We start from the raw sequence: 25,197 nt of genomic DNA, 5'->3' as shown, positions 1-25,197 counted from the left end.
ACACCTTTTTTTCTTTTTTTTTCGTAAAGAAGACTTCCAAAACATTGCGTGTATACATGCAATAAACCAGATGGTATAGTATGCGCTCGATCTTTCTGTGCGTTCTCTATGTGGTTTCCTGTTTCCCAAGTTCATGCAGTTAACAGTTAATAGAAAGGAGTGAACCAACTAGCTCTTCGGGAAATTAAAGTTAACTACAGTTCCCCTAAGGAAAATTCGCCGCAGTTTTACCCTTCCAGTCGGTTATAGTTAGACCTCTGTACTTTGCACAGAATAGTGAAGTTTCCAGTTTTACAGCTTTCGATGCGATTCCATCACGGCCACCAGACCTCTAGGAGCAGCTGCTTTTGGTATACGAACAAGAAGTGTGCTCAAAGTTTCGCACAAGTATAAATTGTGCAGCACACCAGTTGCGGTCGCATTCTACATCAGCAGATGAGCTTTCGCGGAGTGGGGGCGATAAAAATTGATCCTAAGTGGTTCAAACAAGGAACATCTATGCTGCGCACCTTCAGGTCTCCACGCGGAATAAGAGCGCGAGCCGCGTGAGAGATGCGGAGGGAAAGAGAACTCGCGTTCCCGAGACAGCTAGACGTACTACGCGCGCCTCCGTCGTTCTTTATCGTATGTCAAGGCGCCAGGAGAGGGTCTGTTTACCGTATCTCAACGGTCCGCTCTTATACGATTGCGGCAGGCCTCGAAAAGACCACCGGTGCGCTCGCTGCTCTACTTGACCGCAGTTCCGCGCGCCCGCTGCTCTCGCGTATTTCGTCCCTACGATGAATCTGTCGCTGGACTCCTCCGAGTTGTACCAGCGGAGGGCCGAGCAGCTCCGCAAGGCGGTACAGGGTCTCTCCATGTCGGAGACGACGCCTGCATCGTCGTACACGAGCGAAGACTACGCGAATGTGACGACCACGTCGAAAGGCGCCAGGGCAAATGGCGGTGCCCCGCCGAGCAGTCCCGGCGACGAAGAGGAACCGCCGCCGTTGCCGCCGCCTCCGGTACACCTGACACGCAAGAACGACGCGCCTTCCGCGTGAGTCTCCACAGTATACGTATACACGTGGCTCAGGTAGCATTGGATGTCGACTCGATCGCTTTGTATACTGCGGGGGACAATTGTCTCCAGGACACGGGCTCCGCGGCAAATGTCACTGCTGATTGGGCGAGTTGGTGCGTCATATAATCTTGTATTACAGCACTCATCCTGTCACCTGTCTTTTTCGTTCCTTGCTTATGTCCCTTTCCTTCAAGATCATACTGAGTTGCGCTAAAGCTATACACAAGGCAAATACGAATTTCCGACTTGTTCATGCATGAACCTTCTAATTTAATGAATAACTGCGAGGTGGCAAGAACTACGGAAAGCCTGAAACTGTTATTCTATGTCCTCAGGCTAAGCGACAATTATGATTTTTCGCTAATCTTCTGTCCTTGGCAAATTAGTCCTCGTTAATAAGTAGACGTATGTGCTATCACGCGTACGCGTCTGTCGATGTATAGATTTATAAAATTTTAAATGTAGGACAGCGGGTTAAGGAAGCGTTGCGGATCCGTGCTGTGCGGGCACTTTCGGGCACGACCAGGAAACTGATATCAGTGTCACACGGTCACTTTTGATCGCGATCGGCCTGATCCAGATCGAATTGCTTGACCTTGATTGGCTTCTTTACGCAAGCTGCAGACGGGAGCCAATCACCGTTGAGAAACTTGATTCTGATAGGGCTTAATCGTCATCAGCAGTGCACCGTGCGACACCGATATAAAACAGTTCTTCGGATGTCCTTGCTGATCCGTCATTGAATCTTTATTCTGATTTTTTTTTTCCTGCGCCCGCTTCGCTCAGTAATATTTTCAGGATACGCTATATAGTGACGAAATAGCTCTGTTTCCCAATTTACATTGAAGTAGCTACGAACTGGAGCATCCTATGGGCATATATAGTCAGTGCTAGATAACATTAACCAGTGCTGGCAGTGTGCGATTAAATACGTTAGTTGAACTCAGTCAGAAATGTTATTCATATTATGCCCCGTTACAGAGAGCGGTTGGAAGAGCCCCAGAAGACAGTGTCTTCAAAAAAATTACACCATCTCCCGCTAAAGGGGACCATGAGGCGATGCGAAGCCGGAGCACTTGCACGATCGCGTTCCGTTGGCGTTCGTTGGGCATGCTACCGACCTCGCGTCGTGGAACGCGAAGAGGGACGCTACGCGCGTCGTATCTTCCATCTAGCCTGGCCGTTAATTCTCACAGGGCGAGAGGGGAACGCGGTCGACAGGCGGGCGAGAGGGGGGCAGCGTAGGAGAGGAGAGAGAAGGGGAGGGGACGCGCATGCGCTCGAGCTCATCGCGGCGTTGCGCAGGAGAGTATTTCGGCATGTCTAGCCCGCGTTTCAGAGGAAGAGTGGAAAGGGTAGGTGAAGTGTAGAGGGGGACGGGAGAGGGAAGGGGGAGAGGGGGAGTGGAGAGGGGGAGGAGAGAGGGTGAGTGGAGAGGGGGCGTGTGGAGAGGGTATGCGCATGCGCAGTAAAGGTGGTCACGCCGCACACCACCACCACCGGATTGAGCTCCGCCTTAAAGGGACCCTGAAACGGTTTTTTGAAGTTTTGTCAGCGTTTAGGCAGGAGCATCCCCAAATCATTCGCACCAGAAATTAAGCGACGCACTGTGTACCAAGGCCGCTACGGAATTTATATCTATACCCTCCTCCTCACCACTGCCTTGCACCCTCAACTCACAGACACCCTGACATCGCCGGCGATCGCAGCGCTCTCATGAGCGCACTCGACGGTTTGAGCTTCGCGACGGGTTGCGCGTAATCTCGGAGGCCCAACAAAGACGAAGCTCGCGGAGTGGTTGATATCTGCTCCGACAGGGGCCGCCACACTACCAGCAGATCTTATTTTATTCTCCTGTACGGCGACAATCTGCAAAAGCATGCGGACAAACAAAAATAATTCGAGAACGATCACCGATAAGCGTAAACTCGGGCAATGTGGTTGTGTCTTCAGGGGTGAAGTTACAGCCACAAAAAACGCCAGGCCTGCGCGGAAAGCGCAGCACAGTCACAGCGAAAGCTGGAAGAGCGGCTTTTCTAGAGCGCGTTATAAACTCTCCTGTGGCTACTAATACAGGTACATTAGCAACGTACCCACTACGCCACAAAGCGTAATTTTTGGGAAGTTTGGAAGCACCCAGCGCGACATTATTCGTTGTTCTGCGGAGAAGCGAGGTACCATATGTAAGCGATTATGTGCAGTTTGTTGTTGCGGCGGTTGATGACGATGAATAATTATGGTTGCGCCTTTGGAATGGGTTGGAAGCTTTAAACGACCCATTAGTTACGTAATGCATATTGTGTGACGCCCGGTCGTTATTTAACTGTCCCACCACGCTTTATAACACACTTTAACCGGAGAAACGTAGAGCGAGAGAGAGAGAGAATTGACTTTATTGAGACCCTGAGGAAATGGATCATGGGAGCCTTATGGGCTTCCTTGGCAACCAACAGAAGTGCACTTGCGAGGAACCCACTACGCTATAAATCATTGTAATTTTTGAGAAGTAGGGCAGCAGGCACTGTGCCATTTTTCGTCATTTTACAGACAGCCGTGGTACCTGCTAAACGCATGTAAGGCATTATGCGCACTTCGTTGATGATGTGCGTGATGACGATGAAGAATTATGGCAGAGCTCTTTGTAATGGGTTGGAAGCATTCAACAACCTACTCGTTGCGCAATTCGCATTGTATGACGCCTGGTTACATAATTCGCGTTGTGCGACGCTTGGTGCTTATTTTACTCTTCTACCACGCTATATTGCATATGCTAATGTGGTTCCTTCCCGACATGAAGCCTGTATAGGACCTTCTTGCAAAGCAGTTTCAAGCACCGGCATGGCTCAGAGGTTGAATACTGGGCTCCCACGCAGAGGGCCCAGGTTCGAACCTCGTTCCATCCTGGAATTTTTTTCTTATTTAGTTTTTTTTCTTATTTCGAGCGATACTGGTTACGGACACCGGCGGCGGCGGCGGCGGCGGCGGCAGCGGCGGCGGCGGCGGCGGACAACTACGGCACCAAAAACGGCCGGTGAAATGATCTCATAACAGCTTTCGCTGTAAAACGTGGATCGTGGCGTTGAACGGATAGCGAGAGCGCGACGCTCATTGCAGCGACGAGCTGAAGGGATTCCACTCGCCAGATGCCTCACGAACATTGCACGATGTCGCAGCCTTACAAGTCACAAATTGCTAGAAATTGCTAGATACGTGGTGCACAACAAGGCTGGGGCAATTAATTATGTCCAAGAAAAGAAACCTCAAGATAAACACTCGCTCAGCTCACGTCAACACGGAGTACGTTGTAACACAGGCAGACGACGCTCGCTGCCCACAGGAGGTTCAGTGACGTGTACTGGACATATCCAATCAGATCAGCCGCCTGCGTGACGTCGCGCTTCCAATACGACGCGCACTGGAAGTGGGAGTTTGAAACGCGTTAGGCTGAGCCGCTGTGATCGGCGGCGATTCGCAGCTTTAAAGCCTTGTAATAAATTACACAGTTTTCGCACAGAGCTTAAATCGGTCTGTAAATGATCCTTAGGACTTGTTCTACCGGCTCAATGTGTTCGTACATAATCGTCAAAACCGTTTCAGGGTCCCTTTAAGATACTTCGCATCTAAAAGAGAGCGACATAGATAACACACGAGACGGGACCCATTTAATTATTCTCAACATTAATTTAAACCTGCCACTTCTCAATGTTGTACGAACCAAAGCTGGTAAGCGGTGAGATTTAGACGCAGATCTTTGCTATCTGTTCGGCTGCCGTCCTTGTACAGAAGTACGAAAAGTTGGGCCACTCGTGCGTATTCGTGATTAATGAGAGACGCTTGCTATAAATAAACCGATCGGGCACGTTGAGAAAATCCCAGATATGACGTGTTGCTCAACCTGGTGGGTCTTTCGAGGGTCTTCTCTGTGTCCCGGAAAATATATTTTAGATCAAATTAGCTCGTCTGACACATATTCCTTCTCATTGTCGGTTAACATGAGCATCAGCTATCTCACCGACATTTATTTTACAAACTTAAAAATTAATTACTTTACCAATTAATCTAGCAAAACTAGGTGCGCTAAATGAAGAAAAACGAGACACCAGCAACTATGGCGTAGCCAGTGGGGATGTGTGTCAAGCACCTTCCCCACTGGCTCCCTCCCACCCCCCCCCACCCCACACACACACCGAAAATTTTCAATTTTGCATGTGTATATTATACACGCATGCATACAAACACACAACGCTCCAACCTATATAAAGGGTGGTTGAAAACCTTCCCCCCCCCCAACCCTAATCTTCCACCGGAAAAAGATTTCTGGCTACGCCCCCGACTAGCAAATACACTTGCTGGCGTACCCTGTAAAAAAGTTGGCTTTCCTCACACTTACTATAATACAAAACTTTCAAATACTCGCTAAAGACAATGCCCTTATACATTTACCGCTACTTTTCCATATCGGATACGTTTCTTACATTTTTTGTGGGCCGGTCCCGGATATAAATGAGCCTGAACAGAAAGTTCACAGGGTTCCTTACGCACTCACCTAGGGCTATTCGAAGGCGAAATCCATCCGGGGTATCTATTCTACCGTATTTCATATCACGCGAACGCCGCTAAGATGAAGTTAGCGCGCACGATTAATTAATATCTGGGGTTTAACGTCCCAAAACCTCGATATGATTATGAAGGACGCCGTAGTGGAGGGCTACGGAAATTTCGACCATCTCGCATTCTTTAACGTACACCTAAAGTTAAGCGCATGGGCCTCAAACCTATTCGCCTCCATCGAAAATGCAGCCGCCGCGGCCGGGATTCGATCCCGCAACCTCCAGGTCAGCAGTCGAGCGCCATAACCACTATAGACCACCGTCGTGGGGCTTAACGCGCACGAGTTACTTGAAAAAAATCACACCATCTCCCGCTAAAGGGGACCATCAGGCAATGCGAAGCAGTGTTTCGGCATGTAGAGCCCGCGTTTTAGAGGTGGAGTGGTGAGGGGGAAGGGGGAGAGGGGAAGTGGATAGGGGGAAAGGGAAAGGGGAGGGGAGGAGAGGCGGGAGGGGAGAGGAGGAGTGGATATGGGAAAAGGAGAGGGGTGGGAAAGGGAAATGAGAGGGTGAGAGGGAAGGGGAGAGGTGATGTGGAGAGGGAAAGGGGAGATAGGGAGGGGAGAGGGAAAGGGGAGATAGGGAGTGGGGAGGGGTAGTGGAGAAGGTTTGCGCATGCGCAGTAAGGGTGGTCACGCCGCACACCACCACCACCACCACCACCGGATTGAACTCCGCTATAAGATGCTTCACATCTAAAAGAAAAATGACGAGTTACTTAAAAAATATAGAAGGATAGAAGCAAAGAAGGGGAATTTTTAATGGCTCGTTTTTCTTTGTCAGACACAAGATTAATGAGAACTAACAGACAATGAGGCCGAGGAAAGTATAGGGGATGCTATTTGTATTAATTGTGATATAAATGTGAGGAAATTAAAGTGGACGAAAAGATAGCTTGCCGCCGGCGGGGACCGAACCTGTAACCTTTGAATAACGCGTTATTCGAAGCTTCGTTCGAAGTTCCCCGCTTTAAATGCACACAAATACCCGATAAAGTGGACGGGTGGATGACCGCCAACGTAGCTGAATAGGTAGAGCATCGGACGCGTTATTAGAAGGTTGCAGGTTCGATCCCTGCCGGCGGCAAGTTATCTTTTCGTCCACTTTGATTTCTTCACATTTATATCAGAATTGTTACAAATAATATCCCCATACTTTCCTTGGCCTTAGTGTCTGTTAGTTCTCGTTAAAAAAATATAGGCCGTTTCCGCAGGTGCAATCTATAAAAAATGTGGGCCAGTGCTGGAGATAACGCAGTAAAAAAAGAATGCAATCAGCACGATGCTCCTCTTACTTCCCTCACGCGAGGGATGACACGATATAGAATGCCGTGCGCAGTGACTTCGCTCCATTCTCGACCCCAACTCGCTTACAAAGACATTACCTTCGATCGACGTCAGCTATTTATGTCACATTTGAGCTTTTTTATGACATCATAGCTGCGCTGCCACCGATGAGTGAATAAGTGCTTGCCCAATAAATGAATAAAAGCTGCACACCGTTATACTATCCGTTGAAGAAAGGCTGAGAGCTGGTTGAGAGGGTTTTCCTCTTGTCGCTCATATCGGTCGTATATGCACGACCTGTAGCTGTGCCGATCGTAAGCGTTTCCTTATCGTCAGTTTGTCTTACGAAGTGCGGACGTCGGTATGCGAGGCGCATATACGGGCGCGGGCAGGGTGACGAGCCCGCGTCGCCGTGGCATTCCCGCTGTATATACAACAAGGGCGCCTATGGTTGCAGCTGCCAAGAAACTTTGAGGCAGGCATGCATTCCATGCACTTAAGTTACGCATAAAGACGATGGCATGCGAATGAATCATAGTTAATCGCTTAACCTGGCCCTGGCCGCTGTCTCGCATACATCCACCTGCAGATTCCACCTCATGATCTACGAGCTAATGTAGATTAGGTGTCCAGTGCTTTTTGTTGTTTTTTTTTTTGTCCCGACTCGGTCATATGCACTTTCTAAGATTTAGCGGCTATCATTATTGCATAATGAGCTATTGCGGATAATTTATCCTGTTGTACCATTCTCACTCAGAAACAACCGATTTAATTAATATGCGTCTGCTCGTAAACGTGCGCACACGCGGGGCGGCCGTATATAGCTTGTGTTGCTGTCTCATTACGTATGTATGCTCCGTTACAGCGTTAATGACCGCGCATCGCGATCCAGGCGATTCACGCCCTGCATTAGTGGCCGTGGTCTCGCCCACGTGGTTATATTATATAATGAATTATATATATATATTATATATATATATTATATATATATAGTAGTATATATATATATATATATATATATAAATATAGTATATATATATATATCTATATATAGTAATATATGAGCCAAGTCCGGTCCTTCTTGTGAAGTGAATGGAAGGTGGATGCTTCAAATGCTTAATCTACTCGTTTTAGTTACGCGTGACATTTCGGAGAAAAAAAAAATTCAACCAGTTCCACGCCGTGAAAACCATCGGAGAGCGAAGCTGTAAACTGGCGAGTGTATGTGATTGGCTAGCGAGATCACGTGGTTTCGTAATTACGCCGCTTGAATTAAAATGCGCTTCTTTAAAAACGTGGGTGTACAGCCCAGTGGTTATGACACTTGCCCTCGGACCGTGAGGGCCCGGGTTCAAACCCCGCCTCGTCAAGGAAATTTGTTTTTATTTATTTATTTATTTGCCCCCTCCCTTCTGGTCACGTGACCTGCGTGACGCCTACTACTACCTACTACCACGACACGACGGCACAGGGTAGACTAAGTTAGCTTTGCTGCAAAAAAAAAAAAAAATAATAACTGCGACATTAAAGCGACGCACTATATATTATCTCAATGCTGACATGTACAATGAAAAAAAAAAGAAAAGAAAACGCCCGCAACCGTGGTCTAGTGGTTATGGTGCTCGACTGCTGACCCGAAGGTCGCGGGATCGAATCCCGGCCGCGGCGGCTGCATTTTCGATGGAGGCGAAAATGTTTGAGGCCCATGCACTGAACTTTAGGTGTACGTTAAAGAACACCAGATGGTCGAAATTTTCCGAAGCCCTCCACTACGGCGTCCCTGTGTAGAAATACGACTGCCTCCAACTTTTCAATACAAACATGCCCGCTTCCTTCAGTCACTGAAACGTTCATTATTCAATATTAGTTAATTTCGCAGCTTACAGTCGATAATTATAATCTCACTTTGTGTCCCTCTGGATACATCAATTGTTTGCAAAGGTGGCCTTCACGTACCTCCCAGTGCTGAATTTTAAGAAAACCAGTAAAGCTTAATTTTGATCACCCTTTATATATGAAGTAAGAATCATTATTTCATTTGGAATTTCAAGCGCATTGCAGAGAGCACTATGTGATAAATACGTGTGTACACGCATGGTCCCCTTAGTTGCTGAAGGGCGAAAGATGATCCGATTCCGGTCAGTGGTCCCGGTCAGTCCATGGCAGCCTTGCGCCGGCTATACCCCTGCTTTCGAGGAGTCACAATATAGACCGATAACATCATCACCAATATTTACTAAGGGTCTACATTGAAAAGAAGAATTAATACCGTACACCTACACTTTAGACTTCACTTCTAGATGACAAGATGTCCCACTCAAACGGACTGAGCGGTCGCACAAGACGGACATGAGAGCAACTAGGTAGACGTACAGCGTAATCTTGCAGTTGTCTAATTATCTGTAATTAACTAACTATAGGTCACCGAAAGCGCAACTGCTCTTTTGGTCGCGGTTGATCCAGAACGGCCCTTGAATCGTTACACACGCCTTCTAAAGAACAACAAAATGCCGCGTGAATGTTCGTACAGATGAAAAAGAAAACATTTACACAATGCAAGCTCTCTTTCAAGGATGAAAGCAGGTCATTGCCCAGTGTCATATGTGAACGTATTCTATATATTTGCCACTTTTGCGATAAACAAACAGCTGTGCCGCTCTGACCTGAATTTGTGCACTGCGCCGACACACTACCTGGAATGTATACCGCATAAAGCCAACGAAGCCGCCCTGCAGCAATGCGATACGCAGGCCGTTTAAATAACCAAATGGTGTGTATGCGAGGGTCGCGTTGGCGATATAGGTTCCCAAAGAAATACTGGTGGAGATGAGCTTGCTTAGTTTGGGGGCATCGTGATGTGCCTCATAGATGAAGGAATGGGAAGAGTAAGCGCAGGACCGATCAAACAGAGATATCGCTTAAGCACTGCCTCTTATAGGGATGATTACCTCTATAAAGTCATTGCTGCAGGCATTACCTGAGTAAAGACTGCATCCTTACATTTGGCCGCCACTGCTTGCCAACTTGCCAAGTCGAAAAAGAAATAGAATAGAATACAGTGCTTAATACGTCCACCTGTAGCAGCTATATATAGGCGTCAAATGACATCTGCATTTATTTATTTATTTATTTATTTATTTATTTATTTATTTATTTATTTATTTATTTATTTATTTATTTATTTATTTATTTATTTATTTATTTGAAACGTGTTTCAAGATCCACTCTCGCACATTGTACGACACGGTATCCGGTGTGCGGCGTACAACGCACACCAGATACCGGACGCATCTGAAAGTTGACTAGACCGACTGGGCCGACGTGGACAGAACATGAAGGACGCGGGTATAGTTGTTGGCAAGTCGTACGTCGAACAGATGTCTAACTCGTGCCTCGTGTATAACGTCTGCATCTGCGGCATATTCTTGAATGTCGTCAGAAGTAAAGCTGAAGTCAGTATTGTGCTAAGCACGCACGTTGAAATATTTTTGCGAGTTTCGTCCATACTACGATCCTCTGCAGGAACCGCAGCTCTTCCGTCACCGTGCTGCCCTTGCTGGACGTGATGGCGTGCTCCAAGTGCGGCCACGGGTTCGGACCTTCGGAGCAGATTGTCAATTCCTGTGGCCAGGTCTGGCATCCTGAATGTTTTGTGTACGTCAGTCTGCATTCGTCAGTATGCGCACATTGCAATATTTTCCGGGATGTAGCCTAGATGAGCTTACTGTCGGGCGTATTTTATTCCTTGGATGAGCTGTCCCTTTCTGTATTTTTCTTTCTTCTTGTAGCGGCCGGGTAGTAAAGAAGGAAGAGGTGTACCTCACGGTGCCTTCGCCTCTCCTTTTCAAAAAGCACGCATATACAAGAGTATTCTGTGAAGTGCCTTGAATGCCACATTGCTCGCTATATGCAGTGCTCCAGGAATGAATTAACGGTACTTATGCTAATTGAATTAATGGTTGGCATAACACAGGCGTAGCCCCAGTGGAGTGACCCTGTGTCGGAATATCATTTCAAAATTGCGCAGTTGAAGTAAATGTTAAGCATAAACTGTATCAATGCAGTTCGATTTGATCGCATTTAATTTACTATATTTAATTTTATTTGTTTCTCAGGAACAAGTCCAGCCATGTACATATAACGTAAGGAGTAAATCAGGAGAAAACTTACACCTCAACACAGCTTGACACGTCCTGCCTTCTTTTCAAATGCATAAGAGATTCGGGACGACAAACATCAACGTCATGTTTTAAAGTTTTTTTTTTCTGTGTTCATCAGTGTTAAATTTTCTTGGAAGAGCAAGCACCCGACCGATAAGGAATCAATCGTCGCAGCGTATCTTTATCTTCCCTTTTCAAGGTGCATGCGCGTATTCGGTAACTAAACACGATAGAAGGCTGCTCCGCGTACTCGCATAAACTGTACTCAAAGCTACAGTGCAACTCACGCTGCTGTGTAGCGGTTTGGCATAAAGCTCTGTATCGCATTAACAATTTGGCCCCAAGTGGGCGTTATGAAATCATCTCGTGGAATATTCTGGTGTCCGAACTTTTGCTTTGATACGTGTGACAAACATCACGTGTTGACTGTGCCCCCAGAAGCGTCATAACGTCATAACAGGAGCCGAATGTTTGCACATTTCTGACTAAACACGAAAGTGCGACGCAGGCACATGCATGCTTTCGACTTCCTGTCTATCCCACCTTCAATAACAATGTCTTAAATTTCGAATTCATATGTTGCGTACCCACGATAACTGAATACAAGAACTATTGCTTCTGCTCCATGAAACTCAAACAAGAAACCTCATTCAATATCTCGCATTACGAACCATAAAAAACGGCGTTACCGTTTTCTCTTTAGTTAAGATCACTGTAGCTTATATTTTGCAGCACCTTTTACAATTTTACTTCATTTCTTGTTTTTGTGAATTGTGTGTTTTCTGCGAGTGTCAAAACGCTTTGAGGGTGATCTTCCAAGTCCACGAATGCAATCATGACCGTCTGTCTGCTTCGACGATAATGTAACCCAAGTTCTTTTGCAGATGCGCGCAATGTTTCCAGCGGTTTCCCGGAGACGTCTACTATGAGGTGACGTAGCCCGTTTTTGTTGCCATGCCATTTTCCTACTTCCTATCGGCATTTTAAATGAGAGAAAAAAAAATGACGCAGAAGGCACGAACACGAAAACAGCCTATAAGAGTGCAGTGATGAATATACTTTATATCTGTCCTATTCGGAGAATTTGTATAGCTGCCACAGCCAATTACGTTCGTTCAATACAGTTACGTCACGGCAAAGACGGGCTTTCTTAATATAAATGTCACAGTAGGAACTGTATAATGGTACGCGAAAGCAAAAAGGGCAGGAGCAGTCTGGTTTTCTGGGTGGACCTTATACTTAATTCTCGGGTTGCCACCAGGTGTAGATGGCTCTGATGTAACAACGCAGTGTAATTATCATGTACGCAAAAAAATCAATAAATAGAGTGGAGGGATGATCGTTGCTCCCAACCATTTTTAGGGGCGAAGCTCCTTAAGGCGGCACCCGTTCGTCCCTCGTAGTCGTAGTAGTACGTAACCAGTCGTAACGCTAGTACCAGATCTTGACCTCCAAGGTGGTGCCGGTGGGAGATTTTTCCTGTGCGTTGTTGAACAATAAAAAATTCGCAGCGTGCGCGTTAACTAAAACCCGAATTCTTCTGTCTCTCATTCCCCATTAGCAGCCATTGGCATGTTCCAGTAGGAAACGTTAGTAGAAGTAGAAGTGTAAGTGTTAGCTAAAAGCCGACTTCTTCTGTTGTTTTCATTCATTCATTCATTCTTCTGTCTCTCATTCCCATTAGCAGCCATTGTTTACCTCCAAGGTAGTGCCTGGTGAGATTTCTCCTGTGCGTGAATAAACAATAAAAATTTTGTTCAAAACGCCGTTGATTGATGAAATAAACCAACGAAAGACGCCAGATGTTTTCTAAAAGCAAAACGAAAGAACGCCAGATGTTTCTAAAGCAAAACGAAAAGACGCCAGCTGCTTAACGAAAGACGCCAGATGTTTTCTAAAGCAATGGTTTTCTAAACAATAAAAATTCACAGCGTACATGTAAAATTAAAGTGAGCTGCAAGTCGTCATAACTCATCGAACCTTTAGTATAAACGCGCCCGATCTCACGTCGGTGATGATGTACTGGGCAGAATTCACGGAAGATTCACGGTTTACCGATGAACCTCCGCAGCTTCGCCCACTCATCATCATTCACTCCGTGGATATGCTGTGATTTTTACCAAATACATTTCAAGACCACCAGCCGGTTCTGCTGAAAGGTGAACTTAATGTGCTACGAGGACTACATAGCTACGGTTTCGCGTTATGCAGGAACGGCTACTCACTGACTCCGACGGGTTTGATCATCCTTTTGCAGGAACGATGACCTAACGCAGATAAGTACTAAGGTTTTGTGGTTGAATAAAGCGCCGTAAGGTACTGCGTGTTCCGTAAACGTCTCTACTGTTACGGTGTTTCGTATACACTGCCGTTAACGGACAGACTAAAACTCTCTCATAGACGTTTCCTGGTAACCAGCTACCTTTGTTATCCTTGCCGCATTACAGTTCTGTTGTGCGGGAAAGCATATCCACTGTATTGCGGTGGAGTATAGTTACAGTGCAATGAAGCATATTAAGAGTGGAAAGGGGCACTGTCATGAGGCTTATTTATTTGATAAGCACGTGCGCGCCGTCTCCGGTCAAAGTACGAGTGCTGAGGCGTCTCCTTTTCTGACGTGACTGTCGCGATACATAAGCCTGGTGTGCTATAGATGCATGATGTGGCGTGTGCAGTTCGGGGGCCGCAACTACTGCGAGCACGACTTCCGCGTGTTGTTCATGCCGACGTGCGCCCAGTGCAACGAGGGAATCACGGGTCGCCTGATCAGGGCTCTGGGAAGGGACTGGCACGCGCACTGTCTCTGCTGCCGACGCTGCGGCGAATGCCTCTCCGACCAAGGACTGCTCAGCATACACCGAAGGTATGCATAGTTCGTATAAGGTACATAATGAATAATCCGGATCGATTAATGTAAGTCACGAGCTGTATTTTTAGTTTATCGAGGGATGACATTCGGCGCGCCCGTTCCTTACTCCGTGCAAGTACAGTTCAATACATTCCCGGCGTTAGTGGTGTACTCTAGAAAGAAGGGGGTTTCTTGAGAGAAGGCGAGCTTCCATAAACGACCCCAAATCGAGCCGTCCTCGTGGAGGTTACGTAGTGGCAATGGATGCCATCGTCTCCTGCATGTGAGAGCAAAAGTGAAGGTGTTGAAAGTCTGTTCATGTGCGCTATCACTTGGGCTCTCTGACGCGGGGCGGGGGCCAACTTCGCAATTTCTATTCGCAATTGCTGTTTTCTCCAAGATTGACCGGCCTCTTCTCTAACGAACAATTAATGAACGTCTACCCTTATGATCAAATGAGGCTCTCAGATGATTGTACCGGTGATCAATAAGCAGTATTTAGCAGAGATATAGGGAAAATATAGATCAAAGCAATGCCAGTGCACTTCTAGAACGGCAACAACGACGATGACAACGAACGCATTTCACTCGGTCTCACGAACGCGTCAATTTTTTAGAAGTATTCGTCGCTTGGCGTTGATAAAGCTCAGCTCGTTGTAAGCAGCGAGACGATGCTCCCTCCCATGAAACGTCCCATCAAGTTCTTGAAAAATGGCCTCCGTTTTCTCAGCATTTTACAACGCCGCTCCTTTATAATTCTTAAAGGGACACTAAAGGCAAATATTAAGTCGACGTTGATCGTTGAAATAGGGGTCCAGAAACCTCGTAGTGCTACTTTTGTGCCAAGAAAGTGCTTATTTTGAAATAAAATCACGTTTTAGTGGTCCGCATCGCGTTAGCGCATTTCAAATCACCCCCCTGAAATCAGTCTTTCACACGTCACTGCTGCCGTGCCCAACGTTGCCCGCCTTTACTGCGCGGCGGCGTGTACTGGCGGCGTGCACCATTCGGACATCCGGCAACATCACATGCATGCGGAATTTTGTCGAACTTTCTGTCAGAGCGACTTTCACGAGCGCGCACAACAGACGCGGCAGTACGCGATACCGAAACTACGACTGAGACGCGACCACGTGAGCGAAGCAGGGCGCCGGGCGAAGCGCAGTTCGGCGAAAACGGAATCTTTGAACCACGCGCGCCGTTCCCCATGGCAACGCCAAAGAGGTTCTTTTTTCCATGAATCAGACAGAAACGAACAAACAGCATTTTATTACGTCTCTTGATGCACGGAAGGTTCTTTTTTTATTGCTGCTAGTTTGATTACTAGTAGGCAGACTCTCATACGTCACCGGGATCATTTTGAAAATTTGTCGCTCGTGACGCTCATCGTGCGGTACATTTAGCTTAATTTCTCGGTAAGTAGGGCACTGCTGTTGATAATATTGCCGTTTTAGACGTTGTCATACATTGAGCTTTCACTCTGACATAAATTGTTATTTGCCTTTAGTGTCCCTTTAAGCCCTAACCACACGTACGCGGTACAACGCGTGAGAGTGTACGTGCCCTCTCCCTATGCGCGCCCTCTCCCCCCATAGGAACGCGACGCGACGCCGAGTCTACACGCCACGCGCTGTAAAGGCCCGAACACACGTACGCGTTGCAGCGCGTCAACGCGTGACTTTTTGACGCGGCGCCGCGCCCTCTCCCTATGAGAGGGCGCGGCGTCGCGTCAAAAAGTCACGCGTTGACGAGCTGCAACGCGTACGTGTGTTAAGCTGCGCGCCCTCTCATAGGGAGAGGGCGCGGCGCCGCGTCAAAAAGTCACGCGTTGACGAGCTGCAACGCGTACGTGTGTTCAGGCCTTAACGCGCACGTGTGGTTAGGGCTTTATTCTCTAGCTCTAACGCTTGTGTCTGCGTCTTGCTAACTGTGAGGCTTAGTGGCTAGATGGAACAGCTAGGTGAAATATAAATCACTATAAACTGAATTGATTCCTTCAACTCCGCACCATAGTCCCGTTGACGCCACAGTGCCCATATAGCCTCGCTAACTTATATAGCGACATCCGCATCGAGTCACTGCTATATCTCTTTACGTACTCATTTTTGTGCTCTCTTCCACGCAGACCTTACTGCAGGAAATGTTACAACGTCATACAAGCGGAGTACATTGGCAAGCTGATATGTGCAAAGTGCGAGTGAGTAATTCTCTTTCATGAATTGCTAATCAAAACTTTTTATCTGCCTCGCGAATTCAGTGCTATTCTATTTTTGTAAACTGATTAAAACGGCATCTTAATATGTTCTTCATTTCTTCTTCAGCGAGGTAATAGACGAGAACCCACTCAGACGACAGGGCGAAGTTTACCACCCGTATCACTTCAACTGCGTTAAATGTAGGTGAGTTACATGTTATTAGTGCAAACCTTCGAGGCTCATTACTTTACTGTCAAATACCATTTGTGGTAAGGTATTGTTTTCAAGTGCTCGCAAAGCGTTGTAACGCTGTCGTATGAGTGTCGTAAGATATTGGCTAAAGTTAAGCTTCATTTGCCCCTGCAGCGCGGTGGCCAAAAAACGAATCATTTTTAAAATGTGTTTCTGTTCACTTTTATTTATTTTTCACTGTGTAGTGTTATATGCAAGCGGTAGAGGTCATAAGGCTGGTCGTTTTAGAATGCTCCGGCTGTGTGCGACAAGAATCTTTTTACTGTATTGTGCAAGTACAGTAGCGATAAGTCGGAATTTTACTTGCCTCTGGAGGCAATAAGAATTCTATGCTTGCACTGAAGCTCATCTGCTGTACAAGCACATCGTGCTCCTAACTGTAAAGTTGAGTGTGTCGTGCGCCATGATTTATATTATATTCCGCAGCACCTTCGCCAGAGGTAAGCGAAAGGACACAGGACGTGCGCTGTTTGGCTCGTCCCTATCGAAATGGCGCTGTTGAAGATGGGCTGTTATCAACTTTTGCAATTTGTAATTCTAATAAGACTAATTTACAGCTTGCTCGTAAAGTCGTGGTGCACTTTTGACCTGTCACAGCAAATCAACGAGACCAAGACAGAAATGTGAAATCTTCACCGAATATATGTGGCGGCGCTTCGTCGTACACGTGACGATATTCACGCTGCACGTTGGTCACGGATTCCAATTTAGCAAGCCACAGAACACAATGAACTTTCCTCTCGTCCACATCTCGACTGGCGTGGGCGTGGGCGGATTGATAGCTGCACAGTTCGTGGTGCTGCGTCGTAACCTGAGTGTGCACACCGTTGCACGTCATACTACGAAAACTTGGACGGTATTGCTTTTATTTGGTAAAGGCATCACATTTCTATATTGTTTTGTTGCTTTCCTGTGGCCGGCCAAAAATGCACCATGACTTTACGGACACACTGTATTTTGCGCATTAAATAAACGCGAAAAGAGACGATCTGACCGAAATAAAATATTTGTGGGGCTCTTTCCCATATCAGATATCTGACTGACGTTCTACAGCTTTTATAAAGTTTGCTCATTTCTCGTAGAAGTTGAAAGGTGTTCTTCAGGATGCCGAGAGAAGCTTTTGAATTGTGTTTGGTTCAACGCAGTGTGGAACTGACGAGCGACGGGCGTGAAGTGAACGGCGAGATGCACTGTCTCAAATGTCACGACAAGATGGTCACCTCGGTGTGCGCAGCATGCAGAAGGCCCATCGAAGATGCGCGCGTCGCCTGTGCGATGGGAAAGAAGTGGCACGTTGAGGTACGCGGCCGGTGTCCGATAACCGGCGGCGGTCGCAAACGATTATTGATGGCGCAAGAGTGTTTTCTTGAACACTGTGGAGTTCGCCATATTGTCAGCTCTTATTGGCCCCTGAAAGTGCCAAAACGTCCCACCTGATGAGGGCGGTAGCCACAAGTTGTTTTGGAAAAGGGGGGGGGGGGGGTTCAACAACACTTATGAGTTTGTATGTGTGCGTGTACGTATACACATGCAAAATAGAAAATTTTCGCGCGGGGTGGGATTGAACCCCCCCCCCCCCCCTCCCGTCTTTTTGGCTACGCCAATTCACCCGATTAACTCAAAGCGTCGCCACTACAGAATTTGACAATATGTCAGCATTTAACGGTGTTCAGAGTATACTACACGCCATGGAGTTCAGCATTGTGTTCTTTTGATGTTCTTGAGCTTTGCCTTGGTACCACATATAGGGCAGTAGCAGATAGTAAAGACGCAATGACAAAGTTTTCTGCCTGTCTTTTTTTTTTTCATTTTTCCCGCCCTTCAGTCAATGGCGTAGTTCTATTCAGCACGAGGTCGCAGGGTCGATCCTTGCCAGACAAGCCCAAGTTTGATGGATGAGAAATGCAAAAATACTTGCGCGTCTGCATTCGATATGCGCACGTTAAGGTGCCCCAGCTGATCAATATTATTCAAGATCCCTCAAATGCGGCATAATCAACAAAAAATTAGAATTCAATTTTAATTTCTTTTCTCTCTTTCTTTTCTTTTCCGTCAGAATGGCGGCCCCGATTGAAATGAACAATGATACAACGAAAAGAGAGAAACGGTGGATCGGACGCTGTTGGCGTGGCGCCGATTGAGTAAAGATGCTCGCATCACCATTTTACAGAACCCGGGTTCGCTTCCTCGATGGAAAAAAAAAAAGAATAATCTTCTTAGGCGAAATGGCTCGTCCGAGGTCAGACAGACAGACAGCTGGTAGAAATAGCCACAGAAATGCTCTTCACTGAAACGAAGCGGAAAAGAAACAAAGTGCTGTCAGTATAATCTAATGCATAGCGAAGCAGCGGCGCCTCCCATCCTCTCGATCCTGAAACCCGTATTTCTCTTGTTCTGCAGCACTTCGTGTGTGCGCACTGCGAGAAGCCGTTCCTTGGCCGCAAGCACTACGAGAAGAACGGTCATGCCTACTGCGAGACTCACTTCGAGCAGCTCTTTGGATTCGTCTGTTTCGTGTGCAACCTGCCATCGGCACAAGGTATGCGCGCACAAAGCACGACTCGATGTCAACGCCCCGTGTATGCCTGTCTGGATGGGCGTCGCTCGACAGCGCTGGATACTCAGCCTATGCCGCCGCGTGTTTGTGTAAAAATGAGATTCATTTCTCTTTTTCTTTTGACATGTTGTGTACCAAACTATACGAAGTCGTTCCAATTAACTTTTTAAAAAATGTTATAGTATTGCGAGTATAAGGGGTGCTATAGCATGAAGGGGTGCCGATGGGGGAGGTTCGTCGCTATAGGCAACTGTGAACTTTGATCAAAAGGGCGAGGTCACGCGCGCTATCTCGACTGCGATCAGTAGACGGCTCATACCTTTGTACGCGTTGTGCTCTCTCCGCTTTCTTCGCATTGAGGCGAACAGACAGCTCGAAAACCGCTTCGCTCTCTGGAGTAAGAGTAGCGGTATTCTCGTATAGGGCTGTCTTTGGTGGCTACATTGCGCCAAATTGGCTATATTACGACCCAGCCTGGCGGCGAAATTTTCAGGCTGGCGCCATGGCTACTTTCTGGCTACCTTGAACTTCTATTTTGGCGCATTTAGTAGCCGTTTTTCTTATTATTTGCACATAAAATACAGAGAAATCCTAACTACTTCCCTTTGTTTCCAAGCTTTTCTGTCGTTATAGTGTACGCTTGTAGTACACTGTACTGTCTTGTCAGCCGATGCATGCGCATGACCGCCAGTAGTCTGGTGCTCATCGAGGCACCTCAACGCGACGCGCGGCGCGCCTGCCAACACGGAGTGGCGAAGTTCTCGTTAGCCTATTGTCAGTGTGACTCACACCCACTCTAATGGGGACTGACCAAGAATTTGGTGGTTTCATTAACTTCATACAAAAATTAGAAATGGGGGAGTTATATAGATTATAACTTGCAAATTAAAGATGAACTTTAATTGCGCCTTTTTGCTAGGATCAAACCGACGAAGCTTCGCGCATGTTGGTAAACGCGTGCCTAGCACGTTGTTCACAGTGCCAGCCATCGATACTGACGCTACAAGCCAGTTTCTAATGCTGATGTACAGCGCGTGTTCTCGTGTGAACTTGACAAAAACAGAGATCCAAAAAATGAAGCTGCAGGACTGGTCATCTTCAACCAGATATCACTACTTGAAGCGGGGCTGGCATTATACGGTAACAACTAATAATCCTCGGTCCGCGACTTCAAGCACTGCCTGCTTCTAAGATTAATATTCGTATACTGACTGATTGGCTGGTGTGTTCCAATCTTACTCCTTCTCTGGCAATTACTCTCTATTCTACATAGACCATAATGTGCAGGTGCACGGAACTTATAATTTGTTCATTTATGTGAAACTTGCTTATGGCTTGAAGACCAAGCGTGGGGAGAAAGAAACTGTGCTCTTATTTCTATTTCATTGGTGATTCTAAATGAAGTTACATATTGTTAAAGAATAAAAAAAACTCTTTTCATAATACTGCTTTTCTACGATTTGGCTATAACTTTGGCAATAAGATTATAACATTATACGGCTTGGCTACTTTGGATAGTTTTAGCTTGAATTCTGGCTCCTTTTCGAATCTACCCAACGGCAACCCTGTTGTAAAGTTATGCTATTGTATTGTAAAGTTACGCTAGATCGGACCCTAATGGAGTTATATTCTAGCCAGGCCTTACTTTGTATAACATTCCAATTTGTTGCTAACGCATCCATTGCTTCGCCCTTGCGTCGAAACTGTTGCTTTTTAAAAAATAATACACGATTAAAAAAAAGAAGTATTGCTGGTAACTTTCTTTCGGAAATAGTGAACCATTGCGACTAAAGACATAGCGGTAGCAATGCAGAGAACGCTATTGGGACAATAAGAAGAACACGGCGCATGCGTATATACAATGCATGAGTAACGAAACAAAACAGACTTCAAGCGCGAGTTAAACACTGACCATGTCTTTTGTCCTCTGTCCAGGTTACAAGTCTCTGAACAAAATGTGGTGCCCGCCACATTTTTGCTGTTCCTATTGTGACCGGCCTCTCGCTACGAAGTAAGTTGCGCAGCATAATTCCATTCTCATTCACTCGCGCTGTTGCTCCTCTTCAGTCCCGAATTTTGTTCCCTTTAGTTTCTTGATGGCACTGATATTTACACAGTGCTTTATTCTAGCTTGCTTTTAGTGTATAATCGGATCGCTGAACGCTGCAGGCGTTACCATGGAAGGAGCTTTGGTGAGCAAAAAACAAACAAACAAACAAAAAAGAGAGCGGTAAGGAAACAAAACGGGTGATGACGATTTCCAGACAATACCGTATTGAGAGTCATGTCGTGGATATTGAGATCCATCTATACTCGGACCCATTTATTTGTTAATCGATAAGAGTCGTGTGCATTCAAAATGAGTTAAAGACATTATAAAATGCAAGTAAAATATTTCTGGCGCCAAAATGCCCATACTTAAGAAAGTGTACTTTCATATCCGGGACATCCCCGCGTTCACAGAGTAAAACGCCACTGTAACGTGAGTTCTCTCTTTTTTTTTTTTTTTTTTAGCTTTCAACGAGTGTGGATTATCGTTGTGTGTTTGAGCGGCTTTTCTACATTTGTCAGTCCGAGGAATTGAAGAAAAAAGAGGGAGGCTTCCACCGGAAAGCCACTTAGAGGGCCCTTAAACCACCTCCAATAGTTCGAGTGCCATTTTGTGTTCTGTATCCCATGGCAGAAAAAAGATTTTCGGGGTGGGAGGAGGGCACGTGTCCGGCGTGCCACCCCCTGGCTACGCCGCTGGTCGCGATCAACAATGCCAAACGCGGCAGCGCTAGGAGCCACGGGCGCGCCACAAATTCCAACAAACGATACCAGAGTCTTTTACCAAGTTAAGGAAATACGGTACGCAAATACGGTCAACGTTGAATACGGTAAGGCAGTACGGTACCGCTCCTCCTTTCCCGGTCGTTGAGCTGCCAAAGCACAACCAGCGGGAAAGGAGGAACGCTACCGTACTGCCTTACCGTATTTGCGTACCGTATTTCCGTAACTTGCTAAAAGACTCTACCTTCTCCTGAAATCGAGAGTTCGACGGAAACCCGTCTGGTCGGGGGGAAGAAACATGATGAAGGGAACGAAGTACACCGACCAAATAAAGGCTTAAAAGAAAACGACGTTTCAGCTTTCATACGGAAGGCTTGTTCACAATCAAGGCTTCCGTACGGAAGCCGAAACGTTTTCTTTTAAGCTTTTATTTGGCCGGTGTACTTCGTTCCCTTCATCAGATGCCTTCTCCTCTCCGGGCTTTTCGATAATCCCCAGCGGTGGCCGTGTCGTCGACATTTGCGTCTCATCCACAAAAAAAGAGCCTGTTTGTCCTCTCGCATGTACGCTCGCTCGCCGCTCTTCCTCCTCGCATGGTGAGGAGGATCACTCAGCCAGGAGGAGAGACGAGCCGATGAACGGAGCATAGCGTTGGAAAGAGCGAAACGAGCGAGGGCCTCTCCTGGATCGTCAAACGCGTGTATAACTCAGCTACTACGATACCGTTTCGGAAAAAATTCTCGGGGCTACGTATTTGCTGAAGATTCGTGCACAACTTCAACACCACAACTAAATTTCGACCTCTGGGTGGTTTAGGGGCCCTTTAAGAAAGAGTAAAATTATGAAGATTTTTTTTTTCGCTGTAGTAAAGTCTAACGGGTGACATCATCGTTCGCTTTACGCAGGTCCAGGTTTCTCGACGTCGACCTAAGGCCCGTGTGCAAGAAATGCTTCGAGAAGCTTCCCAGCGAGCTCAGAAAGCGGCTTCTCAAGACGACGGAGAAAAGCCACTTTTCCAACAAATAGACACACGCGTCTAGAGGAAGAAAACGGTTGTATTTTATAGTTCGGAGAACAAAAGAGACTGTGAGGTGTTATGTTGGTATACAGATGAGATTGAAAAAAGAAAAGGCAGTTTCGTTCTAAAGGCTCACTAAAGCACCAGTAAGACGTCACATAATATTCAGAAAGACTATTGGTTTGGGCTTGTTAGTGCAATATAACTGAATATTCAGTTAGAAATAATGCACACTAAACCAATTGAACGCATTGTAAAGGTGATGCTGTTGGATCAGCAATAAAGATGAATGCATATGAGTCAGTCAACTCCTACGGCCGTATAGCTACTTGTATCAAAGAAAAAAAACGGACGTATGTTACAAACAACGTTTCGAGTTTATCCAGTTCTATCAATACACTCGGTATTCAGTGCGATTTCAACTAATGATTCGTAATTGTCACCATCAATGCGTCACTTTCAGTTATGTCAGCATTGAATAATGACAAGTCTATATCCAAGCGGAGCTAACACAGAGTCTACGTGACATCGAATATTCCCTCAACTGAAAATAAGGCCACGGCGCATTAGTGCACAAAGTCTTTCCCACTCACGTTGAAAACTTCGCTGGCGTCTCTCAACAAAGAGCCAGAACCACCGTGGCCAAGACTAAAGTTCGCTTGCACCTTTAGAAAATGTTGCACGTTTCACACCATCATACTTTATATGTCAACGTGGAACACATCCGACGCATGTGATTAGAGCATCTGACTCAAGCATGCGACTGAGGCGTAAGTGTAGTCGTACAGTCGGCGTCAGAAGTTGAGAGACCGCTAAGTCTTATAGATAAAACTTAGAATTTCCCGGCAATTCGTGACTGTATTCCGTCGAACTGCACAGTACTTGTTGCTAGCGCGTTTAAGAACATGCAGGAAACGGTAATTCAAGACTGACTGCGGAAGCAGCGGGAATATTCAGCTTTTTTCTTTTCTGTCGTGGTTCATAAACTTTTGACACTGACTGTACGTCCTTGAGGCGCAAGGAATGCCAGAACACCGAGACTTTAGTACCCATATTCTCAAGAAACATCTCCTACGCAAGAATTGTTCGTAAAATATAACTTACGCCAGTCCTGATGTTGGACATATCATTAGTGAATACAATTGGCCACCGACAAAGAAGAATCGCGAAACAAAAGCTTTGTGAATGCGGCCCTTGGTTTCCCGAGAATTAACACCGCGACCAGATCCGCTTTGTGGGCTTCCGAACGCGTTTATTGCTGACGTCAAGTGCCCTTAGATGCGACGCCGGTATTACGCGTTCGCTCTCTTGTCCCGATTCTGTCTGGAAATGGGAGCACATAATGAGGTCACGAACACGAGCGATAAAGCCCGTATGCGCGCGCGCGAAAGCAGAGGCATAAGAAAATATTACTACCTACCACTGCCCTTGGCAGAACCCTTGGCACAGTGTATACATCCTTGACGCATGCCATGTACCCTTGACACTGGCCGTGTTCCGGCAGCCCACATCGACGTTAGCCTGGTCTACTTGTTGACGTAGAGCAGAATCGCGAGTTCATCGTGGAACGTTGACGTGGTCGCGGTATAGGCATAGTCCACTTTGAACATGACACATAAACGCGGGGGGGGGGGGGGGGGGCAGCGGTCACACAAATGAAAAAAGTAAATTAGTACTTATGCAGCTACATTTAATAAGATAAGAGAATACAAACCAGAAACAACTGATTTTATGGGAAAATACAGTGACATTAGAAATTTAGCGCAACTTGCATCAAGTCGCCCAAGGCTGGGTCACAGCAGAGCTGGTGTGCACTTAGCTGGTCCTGGCTTAGCTATAGGCTTTTACCCACTCCCCTCTCTCTTTCCCACCCGTTGCTATTCAGTACTATAGATTGATATGCGTGCTGTCTTTTTTTTCTATCTTTTTGTATCTGTTTCTTTCTATCTCCTTCTCTTTCTGTCTTTTTCTGTCTTTCTTCCCTTTCTTTCTGTCTATTTTAGCTTTCTCTTTCTTTCTCTCTCTGTAGTCGTCCTCTCGCTTTCTATCGCTTTCTATCTCGCTTTCTCTCTTTCTTCCCTTTATTTCTATTTCTCCCTTTCTCTTTCTCTGTACTCGTTCTCCCCTCCTCCTTTCCCTCCTGGCCCTCACTTGCCTTTTCCACCTCCTTGCTAGACTATACTATACTATACTATACTATACTATACTATACTATACTATACTATACTATACTATACTATACTATACTACACAAGGGTATGCTATGCTCTGCTAGCGCGCCTGGATAGCGGTGGTTAAGACACTCGCCTTCTGATCGTGGTACGCGGGTTCTAACCTCGCCTCGCCAAGAAGTTTTTTCCCCAAGAATTTTTCTTTCTTTCTCTCTGTACTCGATCTCTCACCCATCAGGGTTATTGCATCCCGCGCAGGAGAAAT

The 25,197-nt window shown here is 46.4% G+C and overlaps 1 protein-coding gene across 1 annotated transcript; it reads left to right on the top strand.

Annotated features, from left to right (window-relative positions):
- Positions 1 to 654: 654 nt before the first annotated feature.
- On the top strand, positions 655 to 22,785 carry LOC119387857 (LIM and senescent cell antigen-like-containing domain protein 1). The gene is made up of 10 exons (XM_037655397.2): positions 655 to 1,039; positions 10,482 to 10,613; positions 12,004 to 12,049; positions 13,795 to 13,982; positions 16,093 to 16,164; positions 16,289 to 16,366; positions 17,560 to 17,713; positions 18,815 to 18,953; positions 20,907 to 20,982; positions 22,649 to 22,785. Exons 1-10 carry the CDS (start codon positions 780 to 782, stop codon positions 22,767 to 22,769), a joined length of 1,266 nt encoding a protein of 421 aa, XP_037511325.1. The 5' UTR covers positions 655 to 779; the 3' UTR covers positions 22,770 to 22,785.
- Positions 22,786 to 25,197: the final 2,412 nt, after the last annotated feature.

The sequence above is a fragment of the Rhipicephalus sanguineus genome, chromosome 3 (assembly GCF_013339695.2).
Source record: "Rhipicephalus sanguineus isolate Rsan-2018 chromosome 3, BIME_Rsan_1.4, whole genome shotgun sequence".
In the NCBI taxonomy this organism is placed as follows: Eukaryota; Metazoa; Arthropoda; class Arachnida; order Ixodida; family Ixodidae; genus Rhipicephalus; species Rhipicephalus sanguineus.
Note: the sequence above shows the minus strand (reverse complement) of the source record. Positions and strands in the feature narration are given on the sequence as shown.

Bases quoted from the DNA above. Each gene is read 5' to 3' on its own strand.
- LOC119387857 (XM_037655397.2), top strand. From the start codon at position 780: ATGAATCTGTCGCTGGACTCCTCCGAGTTGTACCAGCGGAGGGCCGAG. The intron at 13,983-16,092 runs GTATGCATAGTT...TCTTCCACGCAG, and splicing joins CTGCTCAGCATACACCGAAG to ACCTTACTGCAGGAAATGTT. The intron at 17,714-18,814 runs GTACGCGGCCGG...CTTGTTCTGCAG, and splicing joins GAAAGAAGTGGCACGTTGAG to CACTTCGTGTGTGCGCACTG.